Source organism: Phocoena phocoena, chromosome 13, assembly GCF_963924675.1.
Source record: "Phocoena phocoena chromosome 13, mPhoPho1.1, whole genome shotgun sequence".
NCBI classification, from domain to species: Eukaryota; Metazoa; Chordata; class Mammalia; order Artiodactyla; family Phocoenidae; genus Phocoena; species Phocoena phocoena.
This window is the reverse complement of record NC_089231.1, coordinates 42,147,556-42,172,095: the sequence shown is the minus strand read 5'-3', so window position 1 is coordinate 42,172,095 and position 24,540 is coordinate 42,147,556. Positions and strand designations below refer to the sequence as shown.

At 36.4% G+C, this 24,540-nt stretch overlaps 1 protein-coding gene across 1 annotated transcript in view; it reads left to right on the top strand.

Annotated features, from left to right (window-relative positions):
• The first annotated feature begins 227 nt into the window (after positions 1-227).
• The window catches only part of ASXL3 (ASXL transcriptional regulator 3), a 140,341-nt gene continuing 116,028 nt past the window's right edge, over positions 228-24,540 (top strand). Inside the window, exon 1 of the mRNA XM_065890447.1 lies at positions 228-304. Coding sequence (XP_065746519.1) covers positions 249-304 — 56 coding nt within the window. The 5' untranslated portion in view covers positions 228-248. The remainder of the gene's footprint in view (positions 305-24,540) is intronic.

Below are 24,540 nucleotides of genomic sequence, written 5' to 3'. Positions count from 1 at the left end.
TTTTTGCAGAATGACCCCTATATGTTGCAGAAATTGCCATAGATGTCCAGAAAAAAAATTATGTTCTCACTTTGGACACCTGATCTGTGTGATGGAACCTAATTTTGGCATAACAGCCTTTTTAAAATTTTAAGGAAACATTGCATGATTCACACACATTTTCATCTTGTATGTTTCTATGCAGTAATCTAGGAATCTTACGTTTATTTTTATTTTTTTAGGCACTAGAAAAACACCCCAACTCACCAATGACAGCAAAGCAGATATTGGAAGTCATTCAGAAAGAAGGGTTAAAAGAAACAAGGTCAGTATTCATATTTACCGTTTCTGTTTTCATTGATTAATAATTGCTACTGATTGCAAAGTAATAGGGGTATCTAGATTTTCATGTTGTAGATGATTGTGAATTAAGTAACTACCTGCAGATCCTTTCGTGACTACCAAATATTTGGGTGACCCAAGATTTCCTTGGAACTACCTGTTTGCTTAATAAATTAGACAGATTGATACAGAGTGTCCTTCATTAACAAAGAGCAGCATTGTGTGAATTAGCCTCTAATTGGAGTTACTCATCTTTCTCTCTCTTGTAAGAGGAGACTTTTGTTTCTGAAAGTGAGTAGTGAAAGAGAAACTGTTTTACAGTCTTAATAGATAGATCCCAAGATATAAGATGAGCTCACTCTGATAAAATTCAAAGTGCCAACGAATGTGGTTGAAAATTTAGTCCTCGTATTTAGAATTACTCTACTTGGAGCATCATTAATCAACTATTGAGTCCTTAAAAAAATAACAGTTTTATTGAGATAGTCATATACCATAAAATTTGCCCTTTGAAAATGTACAATTCGTTGGTTTTCAGTATATTCACAAAGCTGTGCATTACTGCTATCTAATTTTAGAACATTTTCATCACCCTGAGATGGAACCCCATACCCCTTAGCAGTCACTCCTAATTCCTTATTCCCTCCAGCCCCTAGCAACCAGTAATGTACTTTTTATGTCTGTGGTTTTGCCTGTTCTGGACATTTCATATAATTGGAGTTATACGCTATGTAGCCTTTTGTGACTGGCTTCTTTCACTTAGCATCATGTTTTCAAGGTCCATCCACGTGGTAGCATGAATCAGTACTTCATTTCTTTTTGTCGCCAAATAATATTTTATTGTATGGATATACTATATTTTATCTATGATGATTATTTTTATTTAGTGATGAATTTTGGCTACAGTTTTGGCTTTATCCAGCAGTTTAGGGTCATATAAATATTACTCAAGGAGGAAAAAAAGTTTGTTACAGGGTAAGATAACCGTAGGGCTGTCGCATGTGTATCTACTCATCCTTGTTACATAGAGTGAATTTTTTTAGTTGTATGAAGTTGTCTACCCATAAGCCATTGAGAAGGCAGTGGTCTCAGCTTGGTGAAAATACAATCTGCTGAGTTACCTTTTGAATCCGAACTTGAGATAGAACCTGCTGAGAGAAATCAATGTCCTCCCGAGGCCAACTTTTCCTAAAAAGTTGGTTATTACCTGTAACTCCCATTACTGTAACATGTGAATCACATCAGCTTCTAGCTGTTTAAAATGCATCTCTTGCAAGTTTGATCCACGAACATCACAATTTAGTGGGGTAGAGGATACCTAGGCTCAGTTTTTCATCTCTGTTTTGGAGGCTGTTCCTGCCTGTTCTGAAGAAAGAGCCTGAGCTAATGTAACTACCCTGTTTGCAATCATTGTTCCTCCACAACGTGGAGGTAACACTGCGGAGGGAAGTTGCTGACAGAGCCTAAGCGCTATTCAAGGGGATCCTTGCTTCTAAGCCAGACGTCAGTGTGAGGAGTTAGGGAACAAAATGGGGACACCTGGAAATTAATTTTCCCCTCACTGCCTGTCAGAAACCCTGAAAATATTTATGCCATTCAGAAAGCACTGGAAATGGTTGTGCTACAGCCAAAAGAAAAAAATGGGCTAAAAATCTAGAGATCTCAGCTCCTGTCAGATGTGGGCTCTGAGCCAGAGGAACCTGGGAATGCAGGCATAAAAAGCTTCTCCTATAAGCAGACACGTGAAGCTTGTTCATCATGATATTCTTCTCCAGAGGAGTGACTAGGCCACTATCAGTTATTACGTACCTCGACATATAAAACCCCTGTACCATGGCCATGAACAGCATCTTAATTACACTTATTGTAACAACATTTTTCGTATTTTTTTCAAGATGCTGGTCTTCCCAGAATGGTATATTAAAGGGCTTTAAGTATATGCTAACAAACAAAACACAAAGCAGCTTCTTTAAAGAATAAGAACACTGAAAAGGAAAACATACCCTATTCCTCTAAATACAGCCCTCCCTGTTCATCCCCTCCCCCGTTATTGTGTCCTTCTGTGAAGAAAAAAAAAAAATGTTTGTTGTTACAAGTACTGATGAACCCGTATAGGACTATTGAAAGTACCTGCAAGGAATTCACAAGTTAAATAGGAAAGGGACCAGGCAAAGAAAGAGACCATAGTTCTGTTTTAAGTTCTACTCTGTAAAATCAGCTCTGTGCAAAGAGCTCCAGAATATGCATTTTATGTTCTCATTTCTTTCTGTTTCTTTGAATTCTCCCTCCTGTCAGTTGTGACAGTTACTTATGGCTGGTATATCTGTGACTACTCTCCCCTTGTTGTCTAGTTTGCTTATTAGACTCATCTCTAAAATGAAAATAGTGGGAGGGTGGGATAAATTGGGAGATTGGGATTGACGTATATACACTAGTATGTATAAAATAGATAACTAAGAACCTGCTGTATAGCACAGGGAATTCCACTTCGCTGTACAGTAGAAACTAACACAACATTGTAAAACAACTATACCCTAATAAAAAAATAAGTAAAAAAATAAAAGTAGTATGTAGATTCTGAGTGAGTTTCAGCTTTCCCACTTGTGTATATTGCTTTAGGGAGCAGATTCTGACATTTATTTTGCCTACTTAATGTACTCTTTTGCTACCTTCCAAATTCTTAAATGTTTTCCGAGTGTTTATGGTAGCTGAGTAAATTAAGTGTAACTGTATCTATTTTTCTTAAGTAAAGTTACATTTAGAAATTCCATCATCATAGGGTCAAACATAGCTGTTTCATTTCTAGATGTTTATTAATGATGTGTTTTTCAAGATGTGCAGGCTTTCAGGTATGCCTGATTAACTGTAGGGGAGTGACTGTGAAAGTTACTGATGTGTCCATAACCTTCCAGTGGTCTCTATGAATGAGAGGTCATGTTAGTGGCCCTCCCCCAGACAGTCCACCACTGCGCCTGGCATTTCTGGAAAAGAGAAGATTGGCCCCTTATCCATCATCATGCCAATGCCATTTGTTTTTAAATAACACCATTTGGGGCTTCCCTGGTGGCGCAGTGGTTGAGAGTCCGCCTGCCGATGCAGGGGACACGGGTTCGTGCCCCGGTCCGGGAAGATCCCACATGCCGCGGAGCGGCTAGGCCCGTGAGCCATGGCCACTGAGCCTGCGCATCCGGAGCCTGTGCTCCGCAACGGGAGAGGCCACAACAGTGAGGCCCGCGTACCGCACAAAAATATAAAAATAAAATAACACCATTTGTTTCAAATACTGGGTTGGGGGTGGTGGTGGCCCTTCATTCTGTGTGTCAGGCAGATCTCCTGTAACACTGACCTCACTGGACTGTAAAGTTGTCCTTGTTTGTCTTCCCACTGGTCTGTGAGCTCCTTAATGGCAGGGTACCCAACACTCCTGGCACTCAGAAGATACTCAGTAAATATTTGTTGAGTAAATAATGTTCCTCAAGATGTTAACTTGCTGGTCCTTAGTGATGATTTTGTCTTGCATTTAGAGTTAGAAGCTTCTTTTTTAACATTACAAGATGTATTTTTCATCCTATTTTTAATTGTTTGTTTTAATCAAAAGGAATCCACCAGCTTTGTGGGAATTCCATTAAATAGATGCATGCCAATAGCCTCTGGCAGATTAGCTGTGAACTTGAGGAAGGTTACTGTGCTGTTGCCTGTTTCCATACGCTGTAGGTGCCTCTGGTTTAAACTTGTAACTTACAATAAAAATTAAACCAATAATTTTGGCAAAGCTGATATGAGTATTTGAATGTGTTCAGTATATGTGATATTGTTAATTTATTTGACTGAGATAAAATTCTTGACATTTTATGGTACCTTTTCCTCTTTTCCAGTGACACTTTAAATTGCATAATTTTCACGTAGACAGGATAAAACGAGGACAGCTTTTTATATCGTGTTCTGTGTATCTTCTTCAAGTTATTGATGAAATGTGTAGTATATGATTAAACTCTATTTGGAAAAGCCAGACTGAAATAAGTACTCTCTGTGTGGTTTACAAAAAGGTATATAGATAAAATAAATTTGTCAGAAGGACATATGGCTTTTGTTGGGAAAAAATTAATAATATGAGCATGGCATGATTTCCTAGAAATTTTTTTAATAAAAATATATTTGGTAAGTTTTAATTCCCTTCTATATAATAAGATAGAAGATTTTTGTCAATATAATTTTATTCTGGTCCATCTATATTGTACTTGCTTTACTGATTTTGAGTATTTCCAGGCTTCTGTTACTTTGTGTTTATGAATTGTCAACGACTGATAAGACACTGCTATTTGGAAGGCTTTTCAGATGATCAGAATCTTATAATCAATCAAAGAACCGTGTTGCTTGCATAGAGAGGGTAGAAATGTGCATATTCCAGACCGCGGCTTTTATGGATGGATATTTGATATGCCTGTTTGGACTGCTTGGCTAAACATTCCCACTTCCTCAGGGAGAGAGGGTGCTACTGTAGACTATAGCCTTGTCTGCAGTAATTAAACATATGTCCATAGAAAAAGAGAAGGACTCTGGGGGTTGTCCTAATTCTGCCTTTCTGTTTTTGGTTTGCTTATTCAGAAGTTATAATTCCTTTACAAAGAGGACTGAGGGAGTTTTGATGCCTGAGGATATGTTTTTCTCTGCTCATGTAATTTTTAAAGTGATGCTTTCAAAGAAATATGTGCTCTGTTTTAGTGACACACCCGGGGCAGCAAGGTCAAGGAGTGAGGTCTGTAGCACTTACCTAGCAAGAGCAGAGCAGCCCTTTATCAGTGGGGATAATTTCTTACGTGCCGGGCATTATTATCACAGGATACCTGTTATTAATGTAGCAAGAATTGTGATATAGTTGTCATATTACTTGATAATAGGTAAATTGCTTTCTAATGGAGGTGAGGCAGTCACGAAATAAAGGCCAAAATATCACAGAGCAATTAAAAAACCCTCTGTTGGGTTGGGGGCATGGTAATATTTATAAGGTACACTTCTACAATACTATAGATGCCTTACTTTAAAAATAATATATGTTAGATTTCATTGACCATTTATAGAGCAGCAACCTATAATTACATATCACAGTAGAGACATTTGAAAAGGCTTATAAACAATCTCTCTCGTGCTTGGTATTATTCATTGACATATTTTTGATTTTGCAATGTGGAGCATGCACTTGACAACCCAAGATTTTGTAATTATGCCGGTATCAATGAGAACTTTTTATTCCCCTGGTAATTCTTAGAATAAATGTGTTTTAAGCTACTTGTCTTAAGGTCTTTCGTGATTTCTGTTTTGCAGTCTCTGTCATGATATGCTGAAATTAGGATCTCCACTTTGTACTGTGGTTTATTAAAGATTTTTCTAGGGGGATAAAATGTCAGAAAATTCCATTACCATGTATAGTGACAAACAATAAAATTTCTTGGCATTTCTCTTGGTGAGATTTACGTTTCTAATTAGCACTTTAGATGATTCTTTCTCACTGCTGAAATGTTTTGTCTAAAGATAAGAAAGAAACACAAATAATTTCAACTGCAAAATCAATTCTTATCTCCAGACTCCATGTTCCCATTGCTTCTTTCATACTGAAACTGTTGTCTCGTTTGTTTGTGTTGGGGCATTTTAGAATTACAGTGTTAACTCATGGTGTCATCCTTGCCATTTGCTAATGTCTAATTTTCTCATTGTGTAAATGGTGTGAGGGATTCATCCTTAGAGAGGGATGAATGAAACAATGGTGTTATTAACCAGAATTATAGGGGAATCTGCATGTATTTATGTGTGTATATTAGGTGTGTATACATGAGTGTGTGTAAGCAAGCCTTTAGAATAATTTATCTCTTGGTTGACATAAACTTTTACTTGTCATTACTCAGATTAGAAATCTCAATCAGGGTCATTCCTAACTCTCTTCTCCCATCCTGCCCCCATGGCCAGTTGGCTCTTGTGTAGTGTTAATTCTGTGTCCTAACTACATCTTTCTTTCTCTGAATCCCTACTCTTTGCCATTTATTCTTTGCACTTAAAATTTTTCAACTAGATTAATGCAGTATCTTCTTATCTGGTCTCTTTAAACCTGGTCTCCCGTTTTTTAAATCTATTTTTTTCTCAAACAAACATTACCCCATTTATAGTAGCATTTTTTAACTGATAGTCCAAAATATCCCAGAGAATATATTGTGCCTAATAAGCTATGAATCAAAAGCTATTGTCAGTTGTATGTTTGGATATAATTAGAGGAAATCAAGCATGTACTTTTTTCCTACTCACATGGTATCTGAATAAATGCATGATATTCTGATTATGTAGGGTTTATGATGTGAATGGTGAATGCATACATTATACCTTACATTTAGATGAGATTTGGAATTTCTAATCTGGTCATTTTTATATACATTTGGTTCTTCCCAAAATATGTCACTTAAAATGTTGTTTGTTAGTATTATATGCTTTGTGCATAATTAATTAGTTTTAAATTAAATGGTATAAAACTGATTAAATAAGTATTCATAATGTATACATAGATATCACTAATTGTTTAAAAAGCAACTGATGTATCATAATTAAACTTTTTTTAAACTTAAAGTTACTTTTTTTTATAGTGACATAGTGATTGAGGTAATTCTTCAGGGGATGATAAGGTGATATATTACTGTGAAAGCATTCTCTGAGTTAGAAAATAATTGTGTGAAATACAACCCTACAAGGTCAGATTTCAGCCCCTCAGCACAACCCTAATCAACCTGGACTTGGGCAACTTGAAAGCCTTTGTAGTCAAGCATCTGATGTTGGGGCCACAGTTGACTACAGCTGACCCTTGAGCAACTTGGGATTTTGAAATTTGTGGGTCCACTTATACACGAATATTTTTCAATAGTAAATCCTACAGTACTACACAGTCTGTGGTTGGATGAATCTGCAGACATGGAGGAACCACAAATATGAAAGGCTGACAATAAATTATATGCAAATTAACTCCCGTGTTGCTCAGGGGTCAACTGTACTTGCCTTTTGCTGTGGAATCTCCCCCATAATCTTTTCATAATTTGGAAAGTAGAGGTGGAGCCCACGAGACATTCATGAACTGTTTTTGTGTGTGTGTGTGTGTGGGTGTGGGTGTGTGTGTGTGTGTGTGTTGCGCCCTCTGCTGGCAGTTTTCACTTTGTTCCATAAAAGGACTGCCGAACGGGGAGGGAGCGCTTTTCAGGTAGAATGCCTCAAACTAATGTACGAAATTTGCGATAGGACTCCTCCTGGTTCCCAGCTTGAAGTTATAATAACAGCGATTGGTTAGTCTGCGCAGGCTGCCATAACAAATCATCATACACTGGGTGGCTTAAACACCAGAAGTGTATGTTCTCACATTTCTCTCTAGTTCTGGAGGCTAGAAATCCTAGATCAGTGTCCGGCAGGATAGGTTTCTGCTGTGGCCTCTCTTCCTGGCTTGCAGACAGCCACCTTCTCACTGTGTCCTCGCATGGGCGTTCCTGGTTGTTCCAGAGAGAGAGAGAAAGCTCTTCAGTGTCTCTTTTTATAAGGATACTGCACCTATCAGATCCAGCCTCCATCCTTAGGACCTCTTTCAACCTTAGTACCTTCCTTAGAGATCCCATCTCCTAATATAGCCACACTAGGGCTTCAACATAAGACTTGGGGTGGGGGAGACACAAAAATTCAGTCTACAACAGTGATTCGGCATTTGGAACTTAATTTTTTTTAAAAAAGAATTTGGACCTTTACATTTCCAGAGTTCGTGGCATACCATAGAATTTTTCTAGAATTTTGAGTATCTGATTCAACTTAGAAGGTATTCATGACAACATGCTTAACACTATACCGTGCTTCTGTTTTTACATACTCCTCATACGTGTTTTCGTATGTTATTCCTAACATATAAACCGATGGATTACTTGGCTTATGTTTCGTGTCCAAATATAATGTGTAGAGTCACATAACATAAATTGATTTGGATTTTATTTGAAGGCTTTGGTAAAAATAGCTGTGGTGACTGCGTATAACCCTCAAGGCATCAATATTCACTAAGGTATGCAATTATAGCTGTGAAATGGCCATTTCTTAATACAACTTTTTATTCTGTCAAGCTTCCTTTCTCCATCCTTCCAGATAATTGAACAAAAACGGTAATTTAGGTGATTTCAGCTTTATTGAGATCTAGGTATAATTTACTCCAGAAATACTGAGCACTCTATAAATATTTCAGTGCAGGAATAGGAGCAGAAATGGATATAATATTACATTGTATGTGAGTCTTTCTAAGTATCCCGTGCAGGTTAAGATCTTTGGGGAGAAATAGGCATTTAACTGGGGTGGTATTATTTAATTTTTTTTCCTAGGTGGTGTTTTTCTCCTTATCTCCTCATTTCATTGCTTGTGCTCTTAACTGCCACATGCCTAAATGATATTAAGTTTCACTTCATTGTTTTGAACTTGACAACATAATTCAAATGCAAAACTGTTGATATGCTGACATGGGGACTTCTTTTTATAGTTGATTTGTTCTCAGAGAAAAAAAAAATTATGACATTTTGTTAAGCCAGGTTTTCTAAAAGCTACAAGTGCATAATTCCTAAAGAATAAGTCCTAGCTCTTTCAGGACAATTAAGGACTATTTATCCTACACCTCCTGGGATGCCTTATGCAGAATCAAATAGATAATTCTGTCTGAAATTCAGATGACTTTTATCAACATTTTTTTAAAAAGTGAAGTCCTGTTTTAGGTGCTGCGCAAGGCTTGTGTTTGGGCTCTGCTCTCTCTTCAGTTTGTTGGTAACCATCTTCTGGCCAGGTTCAGGGTACTCAGGTGTGTGGGTAGAGCTTTTCCCAGGTGCTTACTAGTCAAATGAGAGAACATCAGAGAAAGGAAAACAAGTGTGGACATGTAGAAGTTAATCAATTAAATACCGATTAAGTGCCTCCTTTTTGCTCACTGTGTAAAGTCCTGTGGGTTTTGTGGAAGCTTTAAGGCATGTCTTCATTCCATTAACATTTATTAAGTACATGCTATGTTCTTGAGACTGTGGAAGCTGCTGGATTAATAGATGAGTAAAGTGAAGTTTCTCCTTTTGAAGGTTTAACAGCGTAGTTCCAGACCCTTCTCTGAGTCATTCATTTACGTCTTTTAACCTCTCCTCTGTGGAGTATGTCTTCAGCCTAGTACATAATGGCTTTTTTATTTTTATTAAAAAAATTAAACTTAGGACTTTCTAAATTCTCTCTTGAATTCTTAATAGAACATATGATATTCTAACATAACAGGAAGTGTTGTCTTTGCATCACAAATACAAGCTCATTAAGATTAGGGACACGTATCTTTGTATTCAGTCATTTATTTCACCTGGTGCTGAGATACCATGGTTTATGCAGTATGTCAAGCGGATTAATGAGTGGGGGCTTGCTGATTAAAAGAATACCTATTTTTTTATCATTTACTTACACTAGACCCAATACTAAGGACTTTACATGAATTATCTTTGTAAAAAAGTGATATCGTATTTACCATTTTACAGATAGGGAAACTGAGGCAGATGAGATTAAGTAACTTGGGATAGTTCATTCAGCTAGCAAGTGACATATCTGGGATTTGATGTCTGATTCAGAATCAATTGCATTTAACCTTTTGAAATATTTGTAGCCTGAACCTAATACTATTTTGATTTTAAAAGTATTGGTTATATGATTCTATCGAATAAATACTCCCCCACCCCCTTAGCAGCTTTTCTGGCTAACTGTTGATTGTCTATATATATATTACTCACTGAGATGAAAGTCTAGCCTTTAGATAGGTGTGTTGAGACTCTCGATTTATAGCCTATTTGTAAATAAGGTTGAAATATTTTTAAAAATTCCATTTCCATAACCCAGATTTGGAAGGTACAAAGCCTTTCCCGAACTTTCACTGTTCTGCTTGTCCAACATGAGAAAGATGATCTTTAGTGAAGATTTGGGCTTATGGATAGCAGCAAGATACATTTGAATTGTAGCTTCTTACTGTTTTATTTAGAAGGTGATGCTGTAAGGGTGGGAAACATACTTTCGGTAATGGAAGAACCAAGGACTTTGTAGGACTCTCACTGTTTTGTTGTTGATATTGGACTTATAGATTGTTTCCGGGGAACTGGCTAACTGTGACCAGTCAAAGCATTAATTGCTAACAAAAGGCAGTTTTAGAGAGTGGCAGTTACTACCTTTATGAAATAACTGAATGAAAATAGATGAGACTGATTAAACGATGCTTAGGTGGGGGGTAGAGGAGGCTAAGTTATTAACATTGTCCTGTTTTTAAGATATGCATCTAGGGAAAGGAAAAAAGGTACAAATTAACAGATAAGTAGCGTCCCAACCAGCATCACTGCGTTCTTTAGGACATTTTCTTAAGCGGAGAATAATCAGATAAACTTTACTGTTATTGGTAATCTGTATCATGACCACTTATCAATCCTTCCTCATCTCATCCGTCCATTGTATTTCCTCTGGGAGATAGAAGAATACCACTCTTTCCTTTTTATTTTTATTTCTTATTTTTACAAAAGACAGATGTAAAATGTCTGGGTAGAGCACTTTCTCCATCAGACCACTGCAGATAGCCTGAATCCATGACTTCATTCCTCTCTAACCAGTCTGAGTGAAATACAACATTTGTACATTGATTAGTTTTCAATTTGTTGCTTAATTTGCATTTGTTGAAGGTGTCCTACTGGTTGCTAATGTAGAGAAATGGCATTCATGAATATTTTTTGGAATAAGTTGTTGCTAGTGGGATAGTCTAAAGAATAGCTAGTAAATATGTGACTCATCTTTAACTTAGAAGAGGGTGACCATTTCAGAATTTGAGAAGTGCAAAAGAATGTGCAAAAGCTCAGTAGTAAGTGAAGGACAGACCATAAAAGGAGAAGAAAAGTAGATAAGTCTTCTGTTCTAAGGTACTATTTGAAGAGACATGTCTTTCAATTGATTTTCCTGAAGTGATGGGTTTTCGTTGATCCAGTCACCCTTTATTATCTGGCTTGATTTGCCTCCAGTAGTACATATTTTGGCAGGAGTTAGGAGTGCAAGAGAGACTGTACTGTAATTTGTACTTCTGATGGTTATCCAGTGTTCTTGGTTCTGGCCTCGTTGGCTTTTGGTTGCCATCAAGACCTTGCCCAAAGGAGGATTACGAGAAGAACAAGGGAAGGGGTTGTGGCTGCCTTGCATTCCTGCCTCTGTGGGCTGATGTAGAGAGCCAGTGAGCTCAGTAAGACACAGTGCCATGGATCACTTTATTGAATATGCTTAATCCAGTTATTCTTTAGAATGTCTGTAATATGTGTAATTTGTGAAGCAAGGGCGAATAGCTTCGCCTGCAGACAATTTGATGCGCACAGGCCATCCAGCCCCCATTTTCTCTTTTCAGATTTTCCCTCTGGACTCTTGCAGCCTGCTCTGTTTCTTCATTCACACCATGATAATATATTTAGTTTATGTTTACTTATTAAATTTTCCTCTGTTCTCTTTAAAAACATGAATAGCAATATTTAAATGTAATCACAATAAAATTGAGTGGCCTGAGAAGTCCAATGGGTAAATGAAGACATTGTCAACTAGTGTGCACTTACAGTAAAAATCTAGTATTCATTTACTGATTCTTTTTTCTGGCATTAATAACTCATTTGACTTTTCTTTATAAATGGATCTTCAGTATATCAATATAGTATGAAATATATGTAATGAATATTTTATGGATTAAATAAAGTGAAACCCAATACAATTTGGAGCTGTCAAAGATTTTTTGTAATGAATTCCTGATCTGCTGTTTTATTCTTCACCTTTAATATGATAATATTGATCTCTGACCTTTCCCCTGTTTAGGGTTGTCATATAGATTAAAATTTAAAAATAGATTTGAAAGCCTATTACAACAACTGCATATTGCTGATTATAATAAATCCTTTGCCATGAAATATTTTCGGATTTTTTTCTCAAGTTCTGAGAATTGAGGTCCAAGAATATACTTTGGATTTGTATTTATTTTATAGCATAGGTGTTTACATAAGCTAGTGTATAGGTTTGCATGGGTGTCATGGAGTCCCAAAATAAGTGGTTAAATTAAAGTTCATTTCTCACATTACAGTCTGAAGGTGGAGAGTCCTAGGAATGATAAGATAGCTTTGTTATATCAGGATATCCAAGGAGCCAGGGTCCTTTTGTCGTGTTGCTCTGTTGTCCCTAGTATTTTGTCCTCATCCCATGGTCTAACATGACTTGCCACCAAATCCATGTTCCAAGCAGCAGGTGGAAGAAGAGGCAGACACAGTCCCTCTTTAGATATATTCTGTTCTAAGCCTTGAGTATATCCATTTTTCTCATGTCCCATTGGCCAGATACATAGTTGCACTTAGCTGAACTGGAAGCTGGAGAGTATAGTCTGTTGCAGGAGGCTGGTTCCCAGCTAAAAAGTGGGAGGTAGGGAAAGGTAGTTACTGGGGAATAACTATCAGCCTCTGCTGTATCTATTTTTAAGTTAAATCTCATGCTTAGGCTTGATTTAGGTTAAATATGTATTATAATTTTGTGACATTTGAGAAAATACCTATATATTTAACTTGATGCAAATATTAGCATATACTTCCAAGTCTCTCTGACTCTACTCAGCCTGTTAATGACCTTCACTATTTCTTGTCCTCTACCCACCCACTCCAAAGCCAGTTCAAATGTCATATACCACCTCCTCAGTGAAGGGTTCTTTAACTCTAGCTTTAGTTCATCATTTTATCCTTGCTATTCATTTATAACATAATATGTGTGTTCCTTTGTTGTATCTAATAAACTGTCTCAGATTTCCCCTTGTTATAATAGGACTGCACTTTCCTTAATGGTAGAGTTTATGTCTCATTGATCTTCTCTTCCCCATGGTGCCCTTTATGTAATAGGCTCATTATATTTTCTGAATGGAAATTTGAATTCCAGCTCTGTTTCTAGTTCCAACATAATATGTTATCCTGGATAAGTCACTCAGTCTTTTCTTTTTTTTCTTTCTTTTTTTTTTTTTTTTTTGTCTTTTCTCTCCAGTGAAATAGGGAAAATTATAGCTCTTTATCTGCATGGTAGGGCTGAAATGAGGATAAAATAATTTTTAAAATGTACCATCAACTGTATACTTGATTCGTGAGATTTCACACACTGTTGCATTAGTAGGACTTCGGAAAAATTAATCAAGATTGAATGGCTTATCAAGTCAAATTTGTATTCTAAGATATTCCACAGCAGTCTTTTGGCACACCGATGCCAAAAGGGTCACGTTTCAATAAGAAGTATATGATGTGATTTAATACATAATCTTTCATCTAAAATTTTATGAGAAGTTAGGAAAGGGATTCTAATTAGTTTGTGTTCTTAACTCAGATTCAGTGGTTAGATTTCAAACCACTGTTACTTGATGAAGCAGAGCCTGAATTGTTTTTAATATGATATCTGCCGATGACTAATTTTGGGATTCTAGGATCAGGGATTTTCCCGATTTGCAATGTACCAGTGGGTAAATTGTTTTTCATTACATGAAATGCTTTGAGGACGATCTTATTTGTAACTTGGAAGGTGCATTTCTCTAGCTAGCTCTCATACTTGGGTTACTTTAGCCTTTTGAATGTACAGTATAGGTGTAGTATTTCTTCTGCTTTTCCACTCTCCAAACTTATGTGTGTTAAAATGTCGTATCCTGACAGTGCCTCCTATTAATTATCTAATTTGTATGCTTTGAGGGAAAACGACGTGTCTCAGAGTCCTGTGTATTTGTACTCTCATCCAAATTTTGTTTGAAATCTGATTGAGAGGCTTCACATACACAAAATGAAATTTTGGAGAAGAGACTTTAATAAACGAAACCACTTTGCTGTCTCTGAGGAGGTCTGCATTTAAATATGTAGGAAATGATTAATTTCTGGGAAAATCTACATCATTATTTGTGTGCTTCTGTCATTAAGGTTCTTACAGTTTTGACTTTAGTATTTATTGAATATTCATATTATACTGGGAGTTTTCCATTATACTGAAATAGTTTTGCTGTCTGTAAACTAAATACTATGGGATAGAATATATTTTACTTTTGAGTAGTGATCTGATTTCGAAGATTTTGTAAATTACATATAGGCTAATGCCTTAGCTTCTGTTGGTTATTACTATCACTGCCACCGTAATAGCTATTCATTATTTAAGATGCAGATTTTCTCCCCTGGATACTTTCCCCTCAATTCCCAGGCAGAAATATGGTCCCTTCTTTTATAAGGGTGGTTTTTAATGTATCTTTATCACAGTTCTTTTAGTTTATATGTTTTTCTCCCAACTAAAGTATGGATTCCAAGACAGTTAGTGACATATCTTACTCATGTTTGTATATCCTGTATAGTTCCTAGATCATGGCAGACGTCTCAGCAGGTATTTATTTGACTGAACATATATTACTGATAGACATTGTTAGCTGATATCTGTAAAAGGGATGGTTCGAGAAGACTCTTACACTCACGGCACTTGGCCAGACCCACAGGTTATGCAACAGAGGGTCAATATGTCAAACACGAGGACTTAAAATTTTAGGAGGAAAAGCGTTGTATGTTACTAAGCACCGAGAGGACTGTAAGTTTGAGCTGAGCAATCAAGTGATCTATTCCTTTCAGTGTAGTATTTTCTGGGTCCTTAGCCTAGGTGATCCATTCAGCGTTTTCCTTATGAGAGACATGTCATTTTTTATGAGATGCAGTGAAGTTAGTGGAGAGTGTCCAGAAAAACATAATGAGTATTATGTCTGGTATAAATCTCAGATCCAAACCTATCTACACAGTTTCTGGATATTTGACATCAATGGAATAATTGACTTGAGAAGCAAAGTATATACTGAGCGGGTAGAGGAAATAGTACCCCCGAAGGACATCACCAAACTTTTTCATTTTAGTAATTGGCAAGGATGGGATGAGTTTGGCCAGTAGAGTAAATGAAATGGAGATTAGAAGACAATTCTATTAATTTAAAATGGAATTATATGTGATGAACACTCATATAGATAGCCATTTGCTTGATGAAGATAGTATTTTAGGGTAAGCACATAGAAAATATTGCTGCAGTGATTTAACCCAATTGATTTTATTTTAGACACACTCTGGAAATTGAGAAACTTAGTAAAATTTTGCACTGGGATTGAAAGTTTTAGTTTTCAGTATTACATTAATTCAGGAGAAGGGGGCAAGCCAAAAGGAAATATATAGTCTTAAATCTTCTAACAGAAGTCTCAAGAAGATAAAAATAGTGAATTCTCCGGTTAAACTTTGAAAACTCTATATAATGTCACTTTGTTTCTAAGAAGCCTATTCATTAAGAAGTGAGAAGGAAAATTGGTATTTTTAAAGTTGGTTTGTTCTTGTTCTTTAACATATAATAGCTGTTGGGGCCCATTGATCTTTTTTTTAAAATTATTCCTACCATTCGAAGTTGTTATTCATTTAAAGGTTGCTGCCTGGGGCAGTCAGGGTAGAGCTCCTGCATCAGTAGAGTCTAGTAATGCAGTCCAGGCAATGGTAGTTAGGATTACGAAAGTGGTGACCCCCAGTGGGATTCAGGAGGTAGAAGGCACTTTGGTAATACCAAACAAAGCTTCAGTGGTTAATCTGGCATTGCTTTCCCATCTCCTGAAAAAGCCAAGGTTTTTCTGCTTTGTTTTGTTTTTTGTTTTGTAAACATCGGAAGAGTTTGATCCTATATACCAAGTTTCGAAGACTAGCCTTGGAAACCAATATCGTGTTTTCTCTTTTCCCTTCAGGACAAAGTATGTTCCATTTGGGACCACATCAACTACCTTACCAGGCAGCACCAGGTCTTCATATACTTTCAGTTTCCCTTCTACTATGGAAAGGATCTATCCTTGAATGTTCATATTTTCACCTTGAGAAGGCTATATATATTCAGGAGGGGTTAAGCGGCTGTAAATAAATGTGACGTAGTAGAAGAGTGGGTTGTGGGAGTTTTACTATATATACACATATATAATATTTTCCAGTCTGGTTTCAGACCCCGGCATGGCTTGGAGACAGCGTTGGTGTGTATGAAGGATCTTCCTCGAATGAAGGATTTGGGACACCTTTCCATGATGATTATATTAGAGCCTCAGCTGCTTTCGTGTTGGTCATGAGGTGATGCTGAACCGAATGCTTGAACTAGCAGGAGTGGCTGGGATTGCATTGGAGTGGTTCCGTTCATTCCTTCCGGGTAGGTACCAGCTAGTGATGTTGGGTGCAAAGGGACATCGAGGGTCCCCCCGTATGGAGGAAACCCGTCGTTGTCACTCATTCCCCGGTTCATGTTTAGTGGGTTTGAGGAGACAACTGGCCACCTGGAGGCCAGGCAGTGATTTTGAATGACTGTGAAGAAGGTTATGAGGGTGGCTCTCAGATTGGTGTCGCTCACATACGTTATTTTTGTTTTGTCCGTGTGACAGTGCAGATTAGAATCGAAACTGAGAAAGTGTGACGTGTTGGAAAGTGTAAAGTTGGGAGGCCCTGCTGTGCTTTCTGATTTCTCTATCTGAATTACAGTTTGTGTAAACTATGGCCATATTTTGACTCCAAATTCATCTACACACAAAAATCCTATGGCAACATTAGATAGAAAAGTTTTATTTTCCTTTCTGGTATATATCCGGAGCCTTCTTCCCTGTGAACACTGACTGCATCTCCATGATCTTTCTTGCTGAAGTTGTAGTCTGCTTGTTCACCCTTTTGCTTGGGGCTCTTTTAAGCAGTCTGACTACATTAATAAATATTCTTGCTGGTGATGGCTGATTTTCCCCAGTGAATGTTTTGCTTTATCTTCACTGAGAGCACTTCGATATTCTAATCCTGTTTTACTAAGAATCAAATTGAGTTGCACTTTTGAGTAAATACTGCCTCTCCTTCTCCTTAAACTGCTCAGGCATTTTAAGTTTTTAGAGAGACTATGCCAGTTTCTTCAATTTTGAACATGTTCTTTAGAAATTTGGTGCCTCCTCTTTGCTGTTATTTATTTATGTAATATTATTTCAGTTATTTTCCTTTACGGTAATGAAAAGCTTTGCTGAGTGTGGAACATGGGGGAAGTTTATTAGGATTAGGAGTAGAATACAGGTAACAATGGAAAAGAACAAACAGATGTGTGTGTCTGTAAATATCATCAGAACTGTCTGTTGACTGTCATTTTGGCAAAAGGGCAGGAAACTAACATTTATGCAGTAACTGATCATGTCAGGCACTGAGCCAAGCAGTTTCTATTTTTTAGCTCATTTAATCCACAGGGTAACATTGAGAAGTGGGTGTTATTTCTTCATTTTACAGATGAGGAAATTGATGCTGAGAGAAGTTAGGTATCTTGCCTAACTTCACACAATTATAAGTGGAAGCTCTGGTATTTGAGCCTGGATCTGGCTGGTTCCAAAGCTCAGTCTTTCTATCCAGTCAAATGTTAAGCCCGAGGCAAATGTTAGACTTCAAGAGGGGGTCCCAAAGGAATAAAAAAGAAGAAGAAAAACCATGCCTATTAGAAGGCATGAACAAATCAAGGAGGAAATGAGAGACATAGGAATGTACTAGCATAACATTTATTTTGAAAATTTCCAGCGTTTTCTTAAAACTCAGTTTAACAAGCCAAATGACAATAGGAACAATTTTACGATCATCAAATGTTTAGCATTTATGGGATGAAGAGGTTTAGAATTTCAAATTTTATCTCTATGTTTGGACATTTGTTCATTCTCTGCTTGGAAATTGAAGTAATGATACCCCACATTGGACCCTAGGAAACTAGAAGGACCAGTGCATGGAAGCCAATCAGGTAGTTAGTAGTTATCTGAGGAGAGACAACAGTTGAAGACCAATACCAGGTGTTTACTGTTTATAAAAGCTTTTTATTCTTTTAAACGTGTCTACAAGCTTTTCTATGTGGAACCTCAGCTTACCGTTGCCTTTCATGTAAAACATAGTGCTGTGACTGAAGACGTGGTGAATTTTTGTGTTCTGCTTAACTAGTAATATATGTGGATTTTACTAAATACTTATTTACATCTTTAGATGAAGTTTGGATCAATATTATCCATTTTCCTTTTTATATTGATAGACAGCTGTCTCCCACCATCCCAATATATTTATTTATTTTAGGCATAGCCAGGGAGAATGTTATTTCTGTGCTTATAAACTAACATTTGGCAATAGAAAGGTATGATATTACATATTAAAGTTGTTACTGTTATCCTGACATGATATGCTCTTATCAATTATGTTAATGGTACCTTAGAAAACGCCCCACTTCCCCAAAGAAGTAAAGCTTTTTAACTGTAATGATTTTCAACTTCAGTGCTGTGTTTTATCTACTAGCAGCTCATGAAGTAATGGTCATAATTGAATTCAGCACTTTAAGATTTCCTGACTTAGCTTAAACGAAGTATTGATTTCATGAAATGAGGTGGCAGGTGCATCGAGGAACTATTTCCTGAAAGTTTTAAGTGGCTATTTAAACCCTCAAGAATATTAAAGCAGATTAAATGAGTGGTTTGGAGTTGTGCTTACTTAAATAAGATGTTTGCCAACTGGACAGAAGCCATGATGCCCAAAGTTTTGTTTTTTGAAACATTGAAGAATGAAGGCAGAAGACCGTTTCCTCTTATTGTTACATAAGCGTAGATAGTTCTCTATAATTTTAGTAACTGTTTAATCAGTTGCCATTTAGTTAGTTGAGTAAATAGGGCCCCAGGTTTAAAATAATTTTTCTTGAATTATTACCTTGGGTCACAAAGTCTCTTCCTTTCCACCCCGATTATATTCGCATATTGTTCTCTCGTTTTGTTTCTGGAGTTGTTGTTTGGAGGGTCTCTCTACGCCTACTTGGAACATTGATATTGCTGTTAAATAATGTACAGGAAATCTTGTTTTGTCTAAAGATAGATTTCTCCCCATGGGTCATCAAAATGCGCATTTTTTCCTAAGGAAGTTGTTTATTTCTGTGAAACAGAGGTAATACATATATAACGTACTAGTAGCATTACTTCTGGAATTTATTAATATGTATAGTTTTCAAAAAAAATTAGCCTGAAACAGTATTATTTATTCTCTTTTTACACTTGCATTGGTCCTGGCCATTCTTACCTTTGTTTTACTGCTTTTCTCTGTACAGAAGAATATTAATTTAGGTTGCTTTTCTGCAATCCCTACTCCCAACTATGTCTCTAATGAATCATATTTCCCAGAGGGTGAAATTAAAACAAGAACTAGGTGTATTAAATTTCTTTTAAGCCTCCTGCAAGATTCTTAGATGTATTTTTAGGTGTCGAATGCTAAGTTTGGGGAAGGGAAGGATGCTTAAATTCACTGCCCTTTGTATTTATTCTTCCTTTTTCAAGTTTGTTTTTACTTTATAATTCTGTCTGAATTTTGTGGATGTATTTCATGCCATCTCAAGTAATTATGGTGTTTGAATTTCACGGTACTTCTATTTTATAGCAGAAGGCTATGTTTATTAAATATCTTTTTATGGGAATCCTTTTAATCAAAGCAGACAACTGCCACTGAACAAACGTCTTGAGAAGGCAAGTGGTCAAAGAAGGTGAGGAGGAGGGAGGAAGGAAGAAGAAAGCTAAATTAAATGGACATTTGTCCTGTGGTATGAATGCCAATCTTAACAGTAGTAGTTGGTGTAGTTATTTTTAAACATTTCCTTTATCAAACATTTAAAGGTAAAAATTTTCCCATAGCCAGCAAAACTCTGAGTTGAATTCTTTTGACATTCTGCTGATCAAGGAATTTCCTATGAGTAGTACTGGAGTCTTCTGCAGAGAAGCGGTAGGAGGATGAATTAGCGATGAAGTAATGGACAAGGAAATATTTCTAAACATTTTTTAAGTGTTTATGGAACATGTAATGGCTAGTTGTATTTTATATTGAGGAAGTACAGACATGATTGAAAATTTAAATATGAAAAGTTGTAGCATTGGAAAAACTTAGAAAAATTCAAATCCAACTTTTGAATTCACCTTTGAGAGGGAATGACTTTTTACAGAAGCTGTGAAATAAACTACAAAGGAAAAGATGAACGTAATTGTCTACATAAAATTTTATGTGTTTGCAGATCAAAAGCAAAACATTAAGTGACAATGGAGAAAATATTTGTGGTTAATATTTTTAGCTAATATAATCTAGAAGTATTATATAAAAAGATTATTAAAACAAAAGGAAATGTTGACCTTAGAACATTGTGGTCAAAGGTCATGAACAGAGGAGCTTCAATGCATAAAACTAGGGACTAAACAAGTATGTGGATAAGATTTGATCTTACTAATAATCACAGAATGCAAGGTAAAGAGCCACTGGAGATTGTTTTTTGGTTTACCTAATAAATTAATCAGTGCAAGCACTTCACCCTGACTCCAAATGATGCTTTCTGCTAATATACTCCTGGTGACAGTGTAAACCAAAACAACTCACTTGAAAAGCCAGTTGGCATTATTTGCAAAAGGTCATTACATAATTTATATCTCCTGAATTAATAATGCCACTTCTGCAAGCCTATCTTAAAATATCTTTGAATGTAAGGAAAAAAGTGTCATATACCCTAAAATATTCACATCAATGCTATTTCAATTATGAATAAAGAATATAAATGCTCACCAGTAATATCAGTGATTCTCACACTTGACAGTGCAGTAAAATCATTTGGAAAAACATAAGAAAATGCTGAAGGCTTGGCTCCACCAGAGATGTTTATTTAATAAGTTTGGCGTTGCCTCAAAATTTGCATTTCAAAAAATTCCCCTAAAAATTCTAATGCACGGCCAGATTGAAAACCACTAGCTTGAAACAAGTTGATAGAATATTTTTAACAATTCGATATATTTATTATGGCTGTGTAGTAGTTTCGACAGGGTGTAATATAAAATGAAATACTGTGATTCAATATTTAGGTAAATTATAACTTTAAAATAGAAACCTGCCAGAAGCACAGGCTAGAAGAAAGTTTGTAAAATGCTCAGAGTTGTTTTAAGGAGTTGAGATTTTTTTAGTTATTTTTTCATCTTTTCTTCAACGGACAGATATTTTAGTAATGTTCTTATATTACTTTTTATTTTATTTATTTATTTTTTAAGTTTAATACAAATTTTTTATTCTGGGTGCTTTTTAACATTTCAGACAAAAACATTGCAAAAACATTGCAAAAACAATACAAAAAGGTTTAAAATATATAATTTACATATAACCATCATGTAAGTATATGTCTTCATTATATATATTTTATTCATAATTTTGCCTGTAGCTTTATTTTAGTATCTTTTATGGTTCTTGTAATATAAGTTATATCCTTTATAAAAGCCTTACAATGTTCTTACTAGAAGTCAAGATAAAAGAATACCAAATCAAACTAGCCAAGGATCTAAGTTATCCATCTACTGATTTTTGGTCAAAATAACAGGATTAGGATTATTTTCCTGTGGAGATTCAAACCTGAGGCACTTGCCATCAGGCTGATATTTATTTTATTTTATTTTATTTATTTATTTTTTAATGTGCATTCTTATTTATTTATTTTTTAACATCTTTATCGTATTGGAGTATAATTGCTTTACCATGTTGTGTTAGTTTCTGCTGTATAACAAAGTGAATCAGCTATATGTATACATATATCCCCATATCCCCTCCCTCTTGCGTCTCCCTCCCACCCTCCCTATCCCACGCCTCTAGGTGGTCACAAAGCACCGAGCTGTTCTCCCTGTGCTATGCGGCTGCTTCCCACCAGCTATCTATTTTACATTTGGTAGTGTGTATTATATTACTCTTTAAAAGAAAAACTATGTTTAAAAGAAGGGTTCCTGCTGGCAAGATCCTCTATGTAATTTCCTACTTACGGGTTGTTTCTACCTATGAATACAGAGATTTATTCTGACTTCTAAAATAGTCATATCCTGAAGTTAGAGTTACACCTCATATTATTATAATGAAATTCTTCATGGGATTCTTTTTTCCTTTTTTCATCTCAGAAATATTTTCTCATGTACTTTTCTGACTTTGGAATGTAATAAGCTCAAGTCAGTCACTTTCTCTTCTTCTGTTAGTCTACATCTGTGCCTTTCAGTTTTCACCTTTCCAGATACCATCTATATGCTGATGGCTCCCCAGTGTTTGTCTCTAACCCCAGCATTAACTCTGTGATGCATGTGTATCTGAATTTAGGATGCATACCTTTAAATTAGTAAGTCCAGAACTAAATTCACCATATTTTTTCCCAAACCATCTCTTCGCTGTTGCCAGTTTTAATTCATTATACCACCGTTTTCCCCCCAGCCCCTGAAGCAATCCTAAATTCCTTCTGCTACCTCATCCTACACATCTTGTCAGTTTCTGTACCCTACTGGTTTTTGTCCCCCATATTTCTTCTCATGTATTTCTTGACTCTTTCTTCACGTCTCTTCCTAACCATTATTTCTCTGGTGAGGTTCTCGTTATCTTCCCTGCAGTCTAGTACTGCAGGCTCCTCATTGATCTGTCTTCTTCTAGACCTGTCTCATTCTGGATCTGTCCTCATGCGTACAGCAGGACAAGGGTATTCCCTTCCTTAAAATCTTCTGGGGCTCTCCCTCATCTCCTTCATGGAGTCTAAGCTCCTCACCAGGGAGTTTAAACTGAGGTATAACTGTCATGTACGTGGCATGGTGTGTACCTTCCCTTTGGAATCTGATCCCAACCCTATTCTCCCTCCCACTCACTGCTCTGGAAATATCAAATAATCATGTTTCTGCAGGTCATGTTCAGTTCTGTCCCTGTATGTCCTCTTCATGCTGCTCTCTCTGCCTGGAGTGACGTCTTCACCTTCATTTGATTAGATCAGCAAAATTTAAAGATGAATACTGTCCACCATGGACTAGGGTGGGGAAAATAGTTACTCTCAGTGAAGGTAATTTGGAAGTAACTATCAACATTTTTAAAGTGTCCTTTTATATAAAAATTCTACTTTTTGGAATCTATCCTAGAGAAATAGTTACACCTACTGTCTTAGTCTGTTGGGGTTGCTGTAACAGAATACCGTAGACTGAGTGGCTTATACACAACAGAAATTGGTTTCTCTCCGTTCTGGAGGCTGCAGAGTCCAAGGTCAAGGCACCCGTGGATTTGGAGTCTGGTGAGGGCCTGCTTTCTGGTTCATAGATGTTTGACTTCACACTGAGTCCTTACGTGGGAATGGGGGGAGAGAGCTCTCCAGGGTCTCTTTTATAAGAACAGTAATCCCATGCAAGACGGCTCCATCCTCATGACCTAGTCACCTCCCAAAGGCCTCCACTTTCCAGTAGTACCACGTTGGGGGTTAGGTTTCAACATATGAATTTTGGGGAGAACACAAACATTCAGTCTATAGCATACTTACAAGGAGACATTAAATACCAGATTCTTCATTGCAGCACTATCTGAATGGGTAAAATTAGGTGCAAGCTACATGTTAAATAATAAGGAAATAGTTTAAAAATTACAGTACAGCATATCTACTCTATCAGATAGTAAGACCATTATCTGAATATTAAGAGCATTTAATATTCTATAGAACATTACGAGCAAACAATATTCTGTGGGAAAATTTCCCATTCATATTATTAAGTAAAAATGTATGCACCTACTGGTATGCACTAACAGCTCTCATTTCTGTTGAAAAGAAATTTAAAATACAAAACCATAGAGTTGAATATATGCATATATATGAATGAAAATAGGAAAAGCTCTGGGAAAGAAGACCATGGCACATCTTTAATAGTCATTACTTCAGAAGCAATGGGTGTGGTTGGGGGAAGTTGAGAGGGATTTATTACTTTTAACTCTGTATAATGTATCTTTACACTTCCATATAATTTCCATGTGTTTATTTATTTGCTTGCCTAAAAGTGTTTAAACCTTAATATAAGTTGACACAGGGGAGAAGGCTCTGATAGAATCAGAGAGAAGCCAAATTGTGGGTAAAAGAACAAAATCATCAACAATCCTTTTTTTTTCTTTTTTGAAAATACAACAAAATATCAGACCAGCAACCACCAGCTGGAGTTAACAGATGTGGACACGTTATCATAGTTGCTTTGGATTTCTTTTAAATAAAGTCTGGCAGAAAAAGCTGGAGTTCCTTTGATATCCTTCTTTTCTCAGAGGCAATCAGTGT